Source organism: Enhydra lutris, unplaced genomic scaffold, assembly GCF_002288905.1.
Source record: "Enhydra lutris kenyoni isolate GAN:26980312 unplaced genomic scaffold, ASM228890v2 scaffoldscaffold98, whole genome shotgun sequence".
NCBI lineage: Eukaryota > Metazoa > Chordata > Mammalia > Carnivora > Mustelidae > Enhydra > Enhydra lutris.
Genome location: NW_019154182.1, coordinates 482,946 through 502,117, shown reverse-complemented (window position 1 = coordinate 502,117; position 19,172 = coordinate 482,946). Strand labels below are relative to the sequence as shown.

The following is a 19,172-nucleotide window of genomic DNA, read 5'->3' as shown; positions in this document are numbered from 1 at the left end:
GTCATTGCACACGGAGGTGATAGCTTTAACAAAGGCACGTGGACAAGGGCACACGTTCAAGTGATGGAGTCTGGCTGAATGACAAGCTAGTGGAGGGAAGAGCATTAGAAACTGATCTGGAAAAGTAAGATGCGTAACATAAAAAAATTTCGTAACATTAAAAAAAGAGGGAGGACATGTAGGAAAGCTAGATTTTACAGGAAATAACTTTTCAAATATAACCTTCACTGATAAATTGTCACATCACATCTCAGATTTTTAGAGGGAGAAATATTTTATTAGCAAGTTTATTTGCAAACTAGGTACAGTAACTTCCAAGTAAAATAACGTAGGTGCTGGGAAAATCATTTTTCCAAGTTGGCAAATTCCTGTCTGCAGCTTAACTAATTACCTACATCTTGCGATGGTTTCATTGAGATCCCTCTTTCCTCATCACCAACATACCTTCCTGATTTATCACGTATGTATAGAGTGACTACTTAGAACTAGTATCTGCTCACCTATTTACCCATCCTTGCCTTTTCTGCCCCAGCCTGTCCTAACCACTCACTCCCTCACGCATTCTTCTCTTATGAACGCCATCAATAATGACAACACGTACAGCTCCCACTTGCCATAGTGTCAGGCACTGCAATTAATGCCTTAAGAACAGTGTTTAATAAAATCCTCAAAATACCACTATAAAATAGGTAAGACTAGCCCTATTTTGAAGCAAGTTCAAAGATGTTAAATATTTTACCAACTGGTAAGTGGCAGGACCCTGGGCTAGGCCCTCTTGGCAGGACTGAGAGACCTGGCCTATTTACCTCATATTGCCTCCAAAATTCTTTGGCGTCTTTGCCAATATGGGTTAGTATTTTCAATTAAAAATGAAAACATTCAGGGGCGCCTGGGTGGCTTAGTGGGTTGAGGCCTCTGCCTTTGGCTCGGGTCGTGGTCCCAGGGTCCTGGGATCGAGCCCCACGTGGGGCTCTCTGCTCGGTGGGGAGCCTGCTTCCCACCCCCTCTCTCTCTGCCTGCCTCTCTGCCTGCTTGTGGTCTCTGTCAAATAAAAAAAAAAAAAAATGAAAACATTCAGTGAATGCCTGCCACTATAAAACCCATCCCAGGTGCTCTCAGAGGTATACAAATAAATAAGAGAATGCCTATAGATTATTGGCACCTCTAGTCACCCATATGGGACAATGAACATCTATGTCTTCTTCCAGTGTGGAAGACGGTATGTCCGTGATTCACAAAGTTGAACAACTAGGGCCAGAGGGAGTAAAAATGACTCAGGATATGAATGTTGGATGGTGACCACATCTCACAGATAGAAATTAGCCATCCCTGACTGAGATTTGGAATCACATATTTCAGTCAGAATCTGTAAAAACTCTGTCTGCTGACGAAAAATCTGTCCTGTCAGAAGCTCCCAACCAAATCTGCTTACAATCTATTTTCAATGAACCTCAGCTTCCTTTGAAGTAGAATAAGCTTCTGAAGCATTTCAGCCAACAATAAGCACATTACGAGGCTAGCTCCCGTAAAATTCATCACCAACGAGTCAAGGTACTAGGTTAAAACACAAATATGGCATCAAACTGCTTGTACCCCAGAGCCTGAACGTCATGTACAACTATAGAGCACTATTTAGACACAGAAGAGAAATTCAAATGTGTCATCTTTTTAAGCTATCTGCTTTTTAATATCACCATTACTAACTTCAGAATAAGTTTTTGCTAATATTTTCAGGAGACTAGTTACATTTTTACAAATAACTATAATACTTACAGAAATATAAGACATTGGCTAGGATGCTGCTGAGCAGTCCTCTTTAGGCTATAACCATATGTACCCAGGGAACATTTGGAAGGAGTCGCAATTTCGGATTCCGCCTGCCTACTCATCTCTCTCTACAAAGGTACGGAATTCATATCACAAGTTGCACAACTAAGACTCATCCAAAGACTGCAGTGGCAAATACTAACTGCATTTACTCTGCAGTCTAAACTCCCGGTACAATTCATTTTTAAGAAAATGAAAGTCAATGAGGAGAAATCACTCTAAGAGTTCAAGAGCGGCCAAAGAATTAGCAAGATATGTTTGGCTAACAAGGTGAAACACCAGGTTACATAAAACTAATGACGCTGATACTCACTGTTCAATTCGGGGTGACAAGTATAGCTTGGGATACACCTGAGTGGCTTCGGTGTCCTCGAAACTGACAGAAAGGAGGGCCACGTCTTCTCCAGGGTCTTCATTTACATCCTTAAGCAGGGAGTGGAAAACAAAATATCGTTAGTACCTACTCTCATACCATCTTCCCGGTGCTGAGCTCACAGCCCACTGGCATCGAGGCTAGAGCGTGCCAGGTACCTGGGTTTGAAGCTAGTAGCTCTGCGTATCCTTTGCCACATGCCAATCACTCTCTAGAGTGATGGCTGTCCAACTCTCTGACCAGAGCCGACCATCGTGAGGAGAAGACTCCCACCTATCTTGTTTGTTCTGACATTCCAAGGGGGGAAAAGTGAATCTGGCAACAAACAAGAATTAGTCAAAAGCATAATTAACACATTGCCGTAAACATGTTGCTAATGATATATGTCATGTCATAATTTTTATAATATATATAAATGACTTATGATTTTCTTTTTATATGAAGAATAGGAATTATGAACATGATTTATATCATAAGACAACCACAAAATCTCAAAATATCCAGTAATTTTATTATATATACCTTGATAGGATGTTATAAGTTACTTAAATAGCAAAAATTCCCAAGAAACATATCGCTATGAACTGTGCCACCGTACAAGCAAATGGCAGGGGGTTACGTACACATCGACTTCACAAAATAACTGCGCATGATTCATAGATGAACCACAAGACATACACATCTTAAAAGCCTAATTATAAGAATACTATGAAACAAAAACACTGTTGATCCAAATATATACAAAAAAACATTGAGAGGTTAACAACCCACAATAAACTGAACTGGTAATGATAAAGCTAAACGTCCTGTAATTTATAATTTAAAAGCAAGGATAGTGATAACCGAATGTCATAACCAACTTAAGCCAACGCTGATGAAATGTCCTGAGTCAAAACTGGGATTTACAGGTTCACGATTACTGCCAAGCACTGAATGTTTGCCAGACTTCCGAATAAAATACTGAATTAGCATACATTCTAGTAGTGTGATGGTTTTACTTTGTGAATACCAGATTTTAGTAACCCTTCATCATTTTACTTTTGGTTGGTAGTGGCTCTAAGTCGAATATGAATTTTTTGAAAACTTAACAGGACTGCACATCTTTCACCCATAAGGACTGGTAAGAACTGGCCTATATTTCTGGATTGGTTCACAGGTCCTCTGGAGGCCCCACTTGCCATCCTAGGAGGGTCCTAATCTAGACTTTAAGAATCACCACCCACGCGTGCTGAGAACCACAGAATAAGCGGTCCTCGTTTCTGTCTGAAACTAACCTCACCCCTTCCTTTCCCGTATCGTGGGAAGCTGGCCATCACACTCATCCAGCTCAGCTCTGACATCATCCTCACTCTGCCTTCTATTGTGCCTACAGGATGCACGTGTGGCAAGTACACAAAGGGGCAAGAACCAGAAGTCTTTTCCATCTTAAAAAATAAAAACTTTAAAGAGGCGCCTGGGTGGCTCAGTCAGTTAAGCATCTGCCTTCAGCTCAGGTCATGATCCTGGGGTCGTGGGATCGAGTCCCGCATCAGGCTCTGTGGGGAGCTCAGTGAGGGGTCTGCTTCTCCCTCTCCCTGTGCCTCTGCTGCTCCTCCTGCTCATGTGCATACACTCTCTCTCATAAAGAAATAAAATCTTTAAAACATAAAAAAAAAAATAAAAATTCTAAAAGGAAAGAAAAATATCATGCCAGTCTCTATACCGCATTCTCTCTCATCTCTCTCCTTTCCTTCATAGACTGCTTGAAAAGTTGTCTGCACTGCCTGTCTCTATTCCCTTCCTTCCCATTATCCCTTAGCACAGGAGAATGGCCTTCTGACCCCACTAGGCCATCGGGATTGCCCTCCCCCAGGCATCCATAAAACACAGCAAAGCCCTCTCTGTGCTTATCTTAACTGATCTCTGAACAGTATTTGACATGGATAATCTCTTTCCTCTGGAAATACTCTCAGTTTCCTGCTTCTAGGAAGCTACACTCTCCTGATCCTCTGTCTCTGGAACCACATTCCCCCTCTCTTTTCAGCTTTGTGATTTTTTATGCTTTTACTTCTCAATTATTTTTTGGTGTTACATGACAAAATTTAGGCTTGTTGTAACAAGTCAAGCCATACAGAAGTTTATAAGAAAAGCTCATCCGCCCCCCTCCCTTTTAAAGGTAACCAATATTAACTGTGTACGGAGCCTCAAACAGCTTTCTCTATGCTCATAAACACATACACTCACTTGCATATAAATAGCTCTTTAACCTTTTGTTTTGTTTTCCATAATGGAATTGTATTATACATATCACCCTACCGACTGCTTCCTAAATAGCCACATAATATTCCATGCCACGGATTTTTTTTTTTTTTTTTAACCATTCCCCTAGCAACAGACATTTGGGTTGTCTGTAGTTCTTAGCCATTTGGTAGTATTACATTAAATGTGCTCATAGAAAGGATATATATGTGTACCCTTTCTTAGTGGGACTTATATTTTCGAATTGCTAGCTAACACGGAGCTTGCTGGATCAAAGGTTATGAACATTTTCATTTTAATAGCTTAAGATTATTTTCCTAAAAATTTTACAGCAATTACATTCAGACTCCTGAATTTGCATCAGGAGAGAGTACCTGCTTCCACTCGCCCTGAATAACTTGGTAAGGCTAGCTGCTGTCCCTCTGCAGTTTAATGCTGGCGGTCTGACTGCTGGAAAATGGTGTCTAAGGTGAGATTCAGCGACTAAAGCCGAGCAACGTTTTACTTGCCTACTGGTCATCTCTGCTGTCACTTCTCTGATCAAATCCTTCGCGCTAAAGCCTCTTGGACTTTTCTTGCTCTTGTTGTTTATTGGGCTTTATTAACCCTATCTATCACATGTATTATTAATATTTTCTCTCAGTCCAATTTTTGGCTTTCTACTTTGTTTGGGGACTCTTCTAACAACACAGAAAATTTAGATTTCTACAGACTTAAATCTGGTCAATAACTCTGAGGTTATTTCTTTCCCTAGCACTTCCTCTAAAATTTTATTTTTACATGTAGATTTGTAATACCTCTGGAATGTGTTTTTAGGTAGTTTGGTTTAGGAAGTACATAAGAGAAGGACCTTAGTACAGTGCCTGGAACACAGACACTGCTCCACGTTTGCTGAGTGAGTACAACAGTAAACAAATTAATGCTAATTTCTAACCTTTATTCTCCTTACCTAGTGCTTTTCAGGAACCTGCTTTATAAAAGTTGCTTCAGCAGTGGTATCTGGAAACTCAGTACTGACTCCTTGCTCCTGCCTCCCATAATATACCAAGGTCCCTAGAACTAGTGGTTTCAAAAGTAGAGTCAAGATTGGGAACCTGAGTTTATCTATCATTTCTTGCTCTTTGACAAATGATAAAGTATTCAACCTTGAATGTTCCTTTCTGTAAAATGAGGATGGAAATGTTAAAAAAAACTTAGATCTCAACAAATAGAAACTATGTAATTCTGTAACACACCTCCAAGGTTGAAGCTGAGTTTGAAAATACATTCAGAGAGACAAATTCATTTTATGATCTCAGTATAGAAGTGGTCTTCTTTAGAGTCAGATTGGTCACCTTAAAGTAAGATAATAAAAAAGACCTAACAATGATTTTCAGATACCTTCCCCCAAGTGACTGAGTTTCCTTGTTAAAGGTCAAGGCTCTGACTACAAGTCACAAAACCTGGTTAAAAACAAAAACAACAATCAGAGAACGACAATTATCATATAATCTCCCTGATACGAAGAATTTGAGAGGCAACGTGGGGGGTTTGGGGGTTAGGGAAGGAAAAAATGAAACAAGATGGGATCGGGAGGGAGATAAACCATCTCACAAAATCTCAAATAATCTCACATCTCAAATAATCTCACAAAACAAACTGAGGGTTGCTGGGAGGAGCGGGGTAGGGAGAATGTGGTTGGGTTTATGGACATTGGGGAGGGTATGCGCTATGGTGAGTGCTGTGAAGTGTGCAAACCTGGCGATTCACAGACCTGTACCCCTGGGGCTAATAATACATTATATGTTAATAAAAAATTAAAAATTAAAAAAAAAACACCAAAGATACCTATTCAGAAAAAAACAAAAACACTGCAAAAAAACTAGAGGCCACTGAAAATATTTTTAATTAGTAGTTTCACTCCATATACCTATGGATATTTTATTATAATTATCTCCCTTTCCTATTTTTTAACTTCTCATTTCACTGCTATTTAAGCAAAGAAAAGAAATGCTCAGAGGCAGTCCTCTAAACAAACAGAATGACCCTGGTTTATATAATCAACATTTATCATCTGGTATCCTGCAAAGAGTACATGAAACATTAGTCTGACTAGGAAAATAGCTGTTTCCAGGAGTTCCTTTTATGAACTACTTTTAATATAATCTACTTGCTTTGGTGTGACACATGAGTTTCCCTTGAATTGGTATTTGATTCCTAATGGATACCTAAGTTTGACTTTGAGTGCTTAAATAAGCCCAAAGAGTTCCAAAAATACAAATCCACACAGTACTGTTTCCAGTTTCTGCAACTCTAACAGGCTTGTACATGTGTTCCTTCCCATCTGGGGAATTATAAAAGAAGCTCTTGTACTGTGGTTCTTAGAAGCTAACATTACAGATGATTATTGTAACCACTAATGGCAACATTTGGAAAGCAGGGGGAGGTTCTAGTGTAGTAGGGGACATTTAAAAATGCACAAGTATACATTTTCAAGGCTTTCTATCTGTACCATCTAGAAGTGCAGCAGGCTAAAATGGGGGGAAAGATGTCGAATCTGCTGAAACAAAAAAAGAGTATTGCCTCCTACCTTTACAAAGGCGTACCAAGCGCTGACATACATATGGCAAGGCAAATACGGCCATGATATTTTGCTGAGACTCAACAATGATTTGGGCTCAGCACTTGGCTATAGAATAGCAAGGGGTTCCTATGGCTTATAGTCAATATTCACTTATTCATTATATATAGTGAATACAGTGGTGAGTTCCTTGCAGGCTGGGCGCTCTTCCTGTTTGTTTTTGTATACCCAATGTCTGAAAAGCACGTATATGGCAAACTGGTTGGGAGAAAAAAAAGAAAACTGAATTAATGCAGGAAAGATTGTAAGAATGAGTAAATGATAGAGTTAAACAGAAAGTACTTTCAGTTAGAAAGATTCTTAATACTTATATCATTCTTCCTTAAATCTATGACTACTTAAGATTTTGTTAAAGAAAACTCAAGTCTAAACCACATATAAGCAAAAGACGCACCTACTAATAAGAGTTAACATTCTGGATAGGTCATAATGGCTTATTCGTGTAACTATTCTCAATTGGGGCTCTTTACAAATATCAAAAGGGTGCAGGAAAAAACAATGATTAGCCTTGGAAACAAAAGTAAACACAAGCACAATTTATCATTATGCTGTACCCCTTTGATATGCTAATTCCAAGTAAGGCTAGCAGCCATTAAACAAGCCCCTATATGTTGAATGTTGAATGTCAATATAGGTACAAACTACCAATTAACTACTGCTGATAGACATGAGCTGAACAATAAATATTACAAACTACAGGTCACGTAAGAAGGCTGTAAAAAAGCCACTGTATTCCTCAATTCAAAAGGCTTAAAACAAAGCTGTAATCATTACTAGCAAAACCAGTTCGTAGACAAAAGGACTATAAAGAAGCCACCATACAGTAGGTCAAATCAAATAAGAACCATTTTGAGTTACACTTAAATGGTATTAAACAAGACCCACTACTGATCACGAGTCTCAGAGTGACTAAAAACTAGGTTTCAGTAAGCACCTCATTATACAAAAGCTATCAGTTTTTGAAAAACTATAAGCAAATTAAAAATTTTCAAAACAGATTCTTTATTTTTAAATACTAAGTGAGATTCATACTTTAGAGGCCCCGATGTTTTGACACTATGGATTCATCATTAAATTACATAAATCTAGATTTTTCAAAGTCAAGTTTCTTCAAGTAGGAGAACAAGACTCTGGGAGCGCTACCATTCATTCATGCATTTAACAAAGTAAGTAAAATATACATAGCATGTTACAAATGTTATGGAGTAAAATTAAGACAGAGAAAGGGGAAAAGGAGTAAGGAGGGAATGGAAGATTAAAGAGAATGGTGACGGGTGGTTTATGGATGCAACATTAAGACAGGAGACTCAGAATAGAAACATCCCCTTGTGTTGTCTATCAATCAAAATTGGGTTTGGATTCTATCGGCATTAAGACTTGACAATGAATATGCCAGAAATGGAATTAAATTTAAGCAAAAGAAAGACTGAAGAACAAGGAAAATGATGTACGTAAGACCTTAGTCTCACTGCTAAGGGGTCTCTGTCCAGTAAAGACACTGGTCATTTTGGAAATCAGGTCACTTCCTTGTCACCAAAGTCCTGGAAAACGTACAAGTGCCAGGGAAAGAAATAGTCAGAAGGCAAAACAAATCCAAGGGTAAGGACACTGAGCCAAATAGAGGATGTAGAGAAGTAAGTGGGTGCCATGTCTGCCTCTTCTGCCTTTGGTATGGCTCCCAACCCTGAGCCGCCTCCTTTCCACGCAGAAGGGGGTGGAGCACAGGGGGAGGGGTTCCAAAAGCCTAGTTACAGCCTATCTCCACCAAATACTGACTGAAAACTCCTTTGATATTTTGATATCTCTGATGAAGGAAGCATTTAGGAGAGTTCCTTCTGATTTGGTTTCTCAAAATGGAAATGGGAGTAAAAACAATCTCCCAGCCTAGTCTATCAAATGGGGCCATTCCCTATATATTTTATCAGACCTTTACTTAAACACTTTGACATCAGCCATCTCCTTATCAAAAAGCTCTTTCTCTCCTTTTAATTGACATGGTTTTAGTTTCTTTAACTCTCATTGTAAATTCACTTGCTCCATTAAGATTCTTTTCAACTGCAATGTAATCTATGCCCACCCTTGGCAGTTCTCAGCATGTTCTCCCTGAATTTCCCTCGCTGTTTAAGCAGTATGTAGTTTATATTCCAAATAGATTGTGAATTTCTTAAAGGTGGGGTAGAGATCTCCTACTTCCTATTATGCCTAATAATAAGAACTGATATTTATTCATTGTTTACTCAGCAGTGATTTTGCTTAGTGCTTTATATGCATTATCTCACATAATCATCATAATAACCTTAAAAGGTAGGTACTATAATTATATTTTTGGAAATAAAGAGACTGAGGCTGAGAGACATTAAATGTTAAATAAGAGTTCTGAAACCATGTATATTGGCTTTGAACCTGGATTCTTACCCACAATGCTATGCCCCCTCGCATGCTGTGGGCACAAAGAATGGACTCAGTATCTATGCCCAGAGAAAGGTATAAAAACCTTGAAAACCCATATGCAGAAAAGATACCAGAGATTTATTATACACTTACATGTTCTTCATTTAGTGTCTAAATCCTGTATGTTCCAAAAGACCATGAACATTTTAAGGAAACATTATTTCCTTTGTACCCAAGTAGACAACCTGGCCTACACCAGGCACATAATGGGTATTCAAAACAAGTTAGGAAGTATATGCTTTATGTGTTTTAATGTTTACTTTTTATTTTTTATTATTTTGTAAAGATTTTATTTATTTATTTGAGAGAGAGAGCGCGCAAGCAGGGGAAGCAAGCAGCAGGCAGAGGGCCGAGGAGACCCCCCCACCGAGTGGGGAGCCTGATACGGGACTCAATCTCAGGACCCTGGGATCATGACCTGAGCCAAAGTCAGACGCTTAGTCCACTGAGCCACCCAGGTGCCCCTACTGTTTTTTTGTTTTTTGGTTTTTTTGTTTTTTTTGGAAACTGTAGAACAAGAAATTAAAATCCTTAAGAGTATAAAGACTAAAAGCTATAAAGGTCACTATGCCAAATAAATTGTATTCATTTGATGGCTTTAAACAGACCCAGTTAAGAAGGAAGGATGGCTTCTCTAAGAACACTGCAGAGGCCTGTGGAGTTCTAAGCCATAATACCAACCTTCCTTCAATTACGTATGGTTAGGCACATTCTATGATTAACTAACTATACTCAGTGAAAATAGACAGAGCTGATTGTCAGGTCAGGAAAGGGAAGCTGCAATGTTCTTGAAATAGCCAGCTCTTCGAGGGTGAGCCCAGGACACTGGGATAGAGCTGTTGTCACCTACCCATGTTTTCTCAAAGGGACATCTTGAGTTCATTACTACTAGATGTCATGATACACTATGGGGTTAGGGTTTTTTCCTAATTTATATCTTGCTTATTATTGTCATAAACAAAGACCATTTTGTTGCTTTCATTTATGCAGGAATCTGCTTGCAAAGCTGTCCTTACCCTTAACATGTTGGTTATAGCTTCTGTTTATAAAGCTAAAGTGAAACACATGTTGTACAAATAAACTCTGGGAGAAAAAAATCCTGGCTCTTTTAAAATAATCATGATCAAGATTTCACTGGTCAAATCCTGCCCCCTCAGTTATCATACCTAGCAGATGTAGCCTTGCCATCCACCAGCTTTCTCTGACCAGTCACTGCACTGTCGCCCTGAAAGGTGTGTGAAATGGAGCCTTTTCTCCAGCAAAGGCCCAGGGGAGGGGAGGAGAGGAGAGAATCTCTGCTGTACAGCCAAGGTCCTCACTAGAAGCAAAGGATGTCTCCTTGCCTCTACCTCTTTCTCTACTTGCCCACATTTTTAGAGAAAGAATGTGGAATATGGGATTTCCTCTGTTGCCCTAACAATTGTGTTCTTAATGAGTCCAATAAGGAACTGAGTTTATTTAAATAAACATCCATTTCTGCAACTTTTTTACAAATCATACTGAACCACATCTTCAGATATCCTCTGTGCTATGATTTTGCAAACACCTCCTGATACAAACCTTGTGCCAGACTTTTAAACCAACAGCAAGTTTCACTCAAGCAAGTGTGGAACAAATATGAACACCACTGACCACATGCTCTGTACGTCTCCATAACTTAAAGAAAAGGGATATTGCTTTTACATAAATAGTTAATATCCCTCTTGATAAGCAAAAGGAGCACGGAGGTAAAGTGGTAATGGATATAACGGACACCTGTGACAAGGCTTGCCTGGCACCTTCTCTTCTCCTGGGAAGTCCCTCTCTCCTCCAGACCCAACACTCGTGCTCCTGGATCAAGCTGCCTGTTCCTAGCCCTTCCAGTCCTTGCCTCAGGATCTGTGAACTTTCGAGCCAAGGGCAGGCCAGTCCCTGTGCAGAGGCAAAGGAAAGTGTCAGCAGTCCTATTCCCCATACATGGAAGGGGCGAGGCTCTGGTGGGGAGAGAAGAAAACCAACACGTGGAGAGAAGTGGGGACGAATGAGAAGAGAGTCTTGGCACAGGATTCACACCTCCTTGGTTCCCAGGCTCTTGGTCCAGCTGTGTCCTGTTCCTGCTGTGGTTTGGCTCCTCAACCTTCTCCCGGCTTTGGGAAGCTCATAAATCGCCCTATCTCCTTAAGCTGGTTTGAAGTGGTTTTCCTTTACTTATAACTAACATTTTCTCTTGTAAATGATTAAACTAATATAGATGATCACCATGGCAAATCTACAGAATTAAGTGCTAAAATGAGACCTTCACCCCTGGGCTAGCAGCATCCCCATTACATACTACGGAATGCCGGGCCCCCACGGGAACCCAAGAAGGACTTTGAGGACAAGGCGAAGCGGCATGCCCCACAAGCGCCAGAAGCGAGCTCTGCTGAACAATCTGCAGGCAGCACCAGGCTCCGGCTACAGCCAGGCTACTTCTCTGGGCTCCCTGCTTCTCATCCTGATGGACATCAGCCCATCCCGGATCGTGGATGAAACACTTTGCGCTCTGCTCTAAACCCCCTAGACCTTGTCAGTGAGCAGAAAGGCATCAGCGGTGCCAATCCTAAAGGCAGAAAATCCACAGCAGCAGGCCATTTGAACGCATGAAGTGTTGTGCAAGTTTGTCAGGCAACTTAAAAACTGCATAAAAATGGTGAGTTTTTACTGACAGAAATAAAAAATTTTTGCAGTGAGTTTACATGTTTTCGTTTTTTCCCCGATGATGGGCTAAGTGTAGACATTACGGTAAGCAACAGGTGTCCACAGCTTCGGTAAATGTATGGGAAAGCGCTAAGCACAGAAGCACGCATGAAGAAGGTGCTCCAAATGTCACTTTCACTTTTCTTCCTCCTTCCAGACTCTTGGCCTGACAGCATTTCCATGACCGTGCTAGTCTTCCTACTACTAAAGCTACCCCCTACCCCTTCCTCTCCAAGTTGCTTTGAGTTACAGGGTTTAGAGATTCTCCCCAGGTGGTTCTTCGAGTGAGGACAGAAGGAAAAGGCGCCCTACAAGTGCGTAACACCTTGCACCCACCCACCTGGCAAGTCACTTGGCTCAAACTGCCCGGTGCCCATGGCAACTAAGCAATCAGTTATTCCAAGTTCTTTCAGCCACCTGGCACCACACCCTCATTAACTGAAGACAATCGCAAACCACAGGTGTTAAAACAGAGAACGGAGCCTACCAGCAACTCTCTCCTTGAAGGAACCAGAGTTCTGATTTGTATATTGGTGTTATCTACAGAACCTAAAGGGCAGAGAGGAGCTCTGAAAAACACTCAGAAAAAGGTTGGCCTCTGGAACTGGCTGGAAGAAAGGCTCGGTGCAGAAGATGAGCTTGGAGAAGCAGAGAAAATACTGCACCTTTCTCCGGACCTCCGAATCCACCGGCACGTACAACGGCCTGCATTCAAGCCCCTCCCAGCTGTCTTCCCCCACCCCATTGACACACACTGGCTGCGGCAGGTGCCCACACTCCAAGCCCTCTCGACTCTGCCTCTCAATCCTGAATGCCTTTCTCTAACCCCCCAATCTCCCAACTTTATGTATTCCTTCCAGTCTCATTTGGGCGCCATGTCCTGCTATGAGACTTCTTGACTCCACTCTCTGATGCAACAGTTTCTCCTCTGAAATCCTACCAGTCTTTAGCCACACCCTTTATATGGTAACATTTGATGGTTTCTTTTGTATTTTAAATTGGTATTTTGTATTTACTTAGCTATGTGCTCTTATTATCTGATCGAGTTCTTTTAAGAGCAATTCCCAGTGCCTAGGGTGGTGCCTACCACAAAAATAGGCACCCGATAAATATTTAGGAACAAATGTATGAATATATTCATGAAAGAAAACTACATGTGCTTGCCAGTGAACTACTGATCCAAACGTGGGTTTCCCCAAGTAGAGTTTTGCCTATAGGCTTTTGCCTATGTAGATTATTAACTTGACTTTCCAATATTAATCAGTGGGAGTACCTCTGGGCAGAATGAGCCACTTACCCCTGGGTTCATATCACCCCAGGAATAAGAGGAAAATTCAAGTTCAAACACTTAACAGAGAGAGCAAACCCTGCAGAACAGAAGCAAGAAAAATCTCTTTGGCATTTCCTAATAAACTTCCAACAATACACCATGTGCTGTCATTAAGCCAATACTCATTTATGATGTACCTAGGAGGTACAGACACTTTGAAAAACACAGTAAGGAGAAAAAAAAGAATTGCAAGAAAATTGCAAGAATTAGTTCTCCAATTCAAAGGGGCAGATACATGTTAACACATGAAGGTAAGAGAAGTTTTTTCCTTCTCCTTCCATAAGAGATCCTGTAAGGGAGTGTGTGATTAATCATCAAAAGTCCTGTAAGGAAAGGCTGAAAACGTCAGCAGTTGTTTCTGTGCATTGAGAATGAATCCATCAGACTCTTTCCTGGCCTGAGCCTCTTACATGAGAGGAGATACAGAAAGCAGGAAAGTAATGGGTAAAACCAAGAGAAAAAATGCACAACTTATCAAAGCGGTAAAAGGCAGGGAAAGAGGTTTTGGCTTTCCCAGCCTTTACTCAGGGAAGACAGTCGGACCTCTTCCATATCTCCGACTACCTAGTTCAGGATGCACAGAGATGGAGGCCAGTACCAGGCTGGCGATGCAGGTGCGGCTTCACAGGTGTGAGTGGCAGCACCCGAAGCCTGGACGAGCAGAACCTTGTTACTCAGACCAAGAGGATCAGTTTCACCCGGAGATACTAAACTTCCTAGGTGACTTCTTTATTTTTTATTTAAATAAAAACTTTGTTTTTTACATTTAAATTCAATTTATTAACATATAGTGTATTATTAGTGTCAGAGGTAGAGGTCTGTGATTCAACAGTTGTATGGAACACCAGTGCTCGTTACATCACGTGCCCTCCTTAATGTCTTCTCCTGGGAAGCCCCTCTCTATTCTGGACCCAACACTTAGTGCTCCTGATCAAGCTGCCTGTTCCTAGCCCCTCCAGTCCTTTCCTCAGGATCTGTGAACTTGCGAGTTCACAGTTACCCCAGTTACTGGGGAATGGACAACCCACAGTTCTCCATCCCCTAGTTACCCCAGTCCACCAACTCCCTACCCTCCAGCAACCCTCAGTTTGTTCCAGGTGATTAAGAGTCTCTTACGATTTGTCTCCCTCTCTGATTTTGTCTTGTTTTATTTTTCCCTCCCTTCTCCTAGGATCCTAGGTGATTTCTGTGAATGTTCAAGTCTGAGAAGCACTGGCTTAGAGAGCTGGCACATAAGGAAAAGAAAATGGGTCAGAAGGGGAAGACAGAACTGAAAAGAGAGAGAGCCATCCTGTGACTCAATAGGAGGAGAAACTATGATATTTCCACTGGACGAGGAGAGTAGAAGTTCTCTTAGACAAATAAAAGCAAGTATCTAAGACATCTTCCAAAAACTGACGGTTAAATGGAGGAGAGCACGGTGGTGGGGGCTGAAAAGTACAAATATACTTCTAACCGGCTATGTCCACATCTGTGGGGGAGCAGAAGACATGAGGACAGAGCTGACACTGCTGGGACTGGCCCCTGGCGTCCGTGATGATGGGGAAATGTGCCATAGGTATAATGACACAAGTGAGGGGTAAACAAAATCAGAGAACGTTAAAGGTAAAAAGCCCCTTCTCTAAGGCTTCTCCCATCCAGTGGTTATTACTCTGTGTTCTAGAGAGCGAGGGGTCATGTGCAACTTACGAGTTTATGTCTTAAGAGCGACTACTAATTCTATCTGTTTTTGCATACTGGACCCTCGGAGAAAGACTGTGTTTGTAAAACCGTTGCCAGTATATTAAAAATAAAGTTCGTAACCATCAATTTCAACACCCATACTTCACAGATCTACAGATGGAGAAACTGAGATAAGGGAAGTGATTCGTCTCAAGTGCAGAGCTAATTAGTCACAGGGCTGAAACTAAAGCCCATGACTGCCGATTTTGGGTCTCAATGCTTTTCTCCACTCCATCATTCTGCTATATCCAAATTTGCTTTGAAAACTCTTTGTCACTTACAAAATGAGCCTGTGTGAATTAAAAAGGAACTCTAAGATCCCAAAGAGGAGGGAATTATGAAGAGTGGAAAGATTCATATGGGGAAGAATATGTTATATTAAAAGTTCTCAAAATGTAAAACTGTAAATGTTGGATTTAGCATAACTATTGAGTAGGTGGCTTTGTAAGAACTTTACTAATTATAGAAGTGCTGATGACCAGACTTAGAAGAACTATAAACTGAGTTAGACTTTATCACTGACTTGAGTTAGTGAGGACTATTTCTTTAATTTCTGAACTAATAACAGGTTTACGATAGACCAATTAACGAACGTTTACCGTTTTGTGCTTATGAACAGATATTGTGACATTTCACGATGCATAAATGATGATAACAGTACCGAAGCATTCCAGCAAGTTGCAATTCTCCAGGGAAGCTATTAACAGCTTAACATTTCTAGTTCGCATTGGAATGTGGATTCAACTTACTAAAAATAAAGTTTTTATTAAATAAGCATAAAAGAAGGCAATTAAAAGAGCGGACTAGTTAGGGCTACTAGCTTCTTGAGTTTCTTGGGGTCTATTACTTACTGAATTAAATGTTGATAATGTACAAGAAAATGTGTGCAACCATCCAAAACAGGTTTCGTGAACTGTTACAAAACAGCACAAGAGCAAAAAAACTTCCCAGTTCCTCAACAAACCAAAGTGGGCCTTTCCCCCAAATAAGCCAGGGCTGGACCTGCTGCTGCCTGTGCAGTGTGGACAATGTATGTTGCAGATTTTCAAAAAATTTCTTCTGTTTTCAGTTACTTCCATTCCCCTGCTATACTGAGTATATCTCTGGGACGGACCTTGGAATTCATTCATTCTGCAAACACGTATTATTGCCCCACTGTGGGTTAGGTGCCACCTAGAAGGCACTAGGGAACACATGCCCTCAAGACTTTGAGAGTCAAGTGGAAAAATAAGGAAGTAAACTGACCATTACATTAAAACTGTTACAATAAAGGTGTGTTATAAGAGAGGTGAGCACCTCTGGCAGAAAGAGGGTCCTAAAGAGAAGGCAGAACTGGTTGATACATTAAGACTTTCCAAGCAGGAGATGTTTTTGTTGAAAGGAATCCAAGTGATCGAAAGGAGAAAAGAGTAAAAGCATGTGGCACATTCAGGGCATTGTTCAGGGAGGCTGAAAGAGTGGAAATATGGAGGAGAGGTCAAAGATGAAGCTGGACAGGTCCGGAGGCCCAATCATCAACAACCCTGTTGCGTGGAAGGCAAATAGCTTGCTTTATTTTTTAAGAGGAATGTGAGAAGGGATTAAAAACAGGGTAATGACACAATCACGTTGTTTTAGAAAGATATTCTAATGGCCTGGGAAGGACGGACTGAAGGGGGCAAGGCTGAATGGAGGGTAGGGGGAGAGAGGTCTACAGTGGTTCAGAAGAGAGTGAGGAGGACATTCCCAGAGAAGGGCAACTCTGTACCAGTGTCAGAGCCCAGGCAGAATGAGGAGGGTGCCCACATGGGGGAGGGACAGCAGCAACAACAGGAGGCTGGTGACGTACAGGTGGATGGATGTAATATATATAGTGCATTATAACATATGTGACATATAATATATTAAGGGTTATTAAAAATAATGGGCACTGGATCTATCCCATTCAGAGAAGTCATGAGTATGTATAAAGAGAAAATAATATAATAAACCCAGGGTACTCAATCAGAATTGGAGGTACCAGTATGAACATGGTTGCTCATTAGACAGAAAGAGAAAGAATGCTCAGGTCAAAATAAATGATAGTAACTGACTACAATGCATTCAAGAAAATGGGAAATCACGAGTCCATACTGCTATAAATCCATAAACTGAAAGTTTGATGAAAATGGGATATTTATATCATTTCAAAGGACCATCCCACAAAATATGTACCAATACAAAGGGGGCGGGGAAGGAAAGTCAGAGTGAACCTTACAGAGCCCACCTGAAACAAGGAGTCCATGTCAGGACATCACCAGTAATGAGTTAGAGTGTGCACCACCTGAGAGGGGGGCAATGAGACAGAGACAGAATCCCTCCTGTGACATTCCTGCCACAGACACATAGTCAAAATCCAGTCATCACGAAGGGGCATCTGGGTGGCTCAGTAGGCTAAGCATCTGACTCTTGATTTCAGCTCAGGTCATGACCTCAGGGGCGTGAGATGGAGCCCTGCATCAGGCTCTGAGCTAAGCGGGGTGTCTGCTGGAGATGTTTTTCCCTCTGTCCCTGCCCCCCCCGCCTCCCCCCGCCTGCAGCATGCACTCTCTCTCCCTCGCTAATAAATAAATATTTTTAAAAAAATCTAATCACAATGGAACACCAGCCAAGCCCAAATCGAGAGTCATTTTATGAAGTAACTGGCCTATAATTTTCAAAAGCGTTGTAAATGTCAAGGAAAAAATGGAGGAACTATCAGAGACTGAAGAGACACAGTGACTGAATGTGACGCGTGATTCCAAATGGAATTCTTTTGCTATCGGGAAACCACCGGAACAACTGGTGAAATGTCAGTGGGGTCTCAGAATGGGATGGTAGTTCTAGAGAAATGTTATCTTCCTGATATTTAGGACTGTATTATAATTATGTCAAAGAATGTCCTCATTTATGGGAGATACATGCTAAGTATTTGGAGGTGAGGGGCATCACATCAATAGCTCACTCTGAAATGGTTAAAGAAAAAAGTGCTTTGTACCATTATTGTCTTTCCATTATGAATTTGATACTGTTTCAAAATTAAAAAAAAAAAAAGAATGGCAGATAATAAAATCCGAACTGACTATATAAAGACCTTGTTCTCTTAGGAATAAAAGGAAAGAGAGAAGCTGGAATCTTAAATCAGGAACCCATTAAACAATACTTAAAACTTTAATGGTACATATTTATCCTTAATTGTACAATAAGATGTGCATAATTCTCAAATCATAACAAAAACTACTATTTCCCCCAATGCTGCCATTTTAACCAAGTTCAGGAATCTTGCTAGGTTTGTCTATGGCAAACCTGGAATGGCTGGCCTCCACTTGACGCTGACGCCAAGATTTGATGACTGAGATAGTCAAACCTAGGTTAACAGTGCTCCTTAACAGAAAAACGGCTTAGTAAGGCTTATCTGTGTCTGAGTGCTATATATATTTATACACACACACATACACATATATATGTATCATGCTGAAACTGACATCACCAACAACCCTTTAAGACAGATACTGTATCATCTCCATTTTGCACATTTAAAATTTTCTAAAAGATATTAAGCAGAATATCCAGAGTCTTCAACTAGTAAAGAGAGTATGAGCACACAAATTCAGTCCTTTCCAGCTCAAAGCCCAGGCTTTTCCCACTGGGATCCCATAGCTCCCGAGGCACATGGCACCACGCCATTCACTGTGGGAGCAGCAAAAAGAATGAGAGTTCTCAGAGAACTGACCATTCCTGCCCGCCCCCTTTATGCTGTAATCAGAATCTTCTGCCTCTTACCTCCTGCCATGACTCTCCCACACACCAGTTCTCATCACAACTGAATAGACCACGTGATGAATTCAGGGACACTATTTATTCTACCTTTTCCCTCATTGAAGAGACACCTACAACAA

At 40.9% G+C, this 19,172-nt stretch overlaps 1 protein-coding gene across 1 annotated transcript in view; it reads right to left on the bottom strand.

Moving 5' to 3' along the window:
- Positions 1 to 19,172, bottom strand: part of LOC111139277 (BRISC and BRCA1 A complex member 2) — a 401,260-nt gene that overhangs the window by 177,336 nt on the left and 204,752 nt on the right. Inside the window, exon 7 of the mRNA XM_022491515.1 lies at positions 2,141 to 2,250. Within this exon, the coding sequence (XP_022347223.1) occupies positions 2,141 to 2,250 (110 nt within the window). The remainder of the gene's footprint in view (positions 1 to 2,140; positions 2,251 to 19,172) is intronic.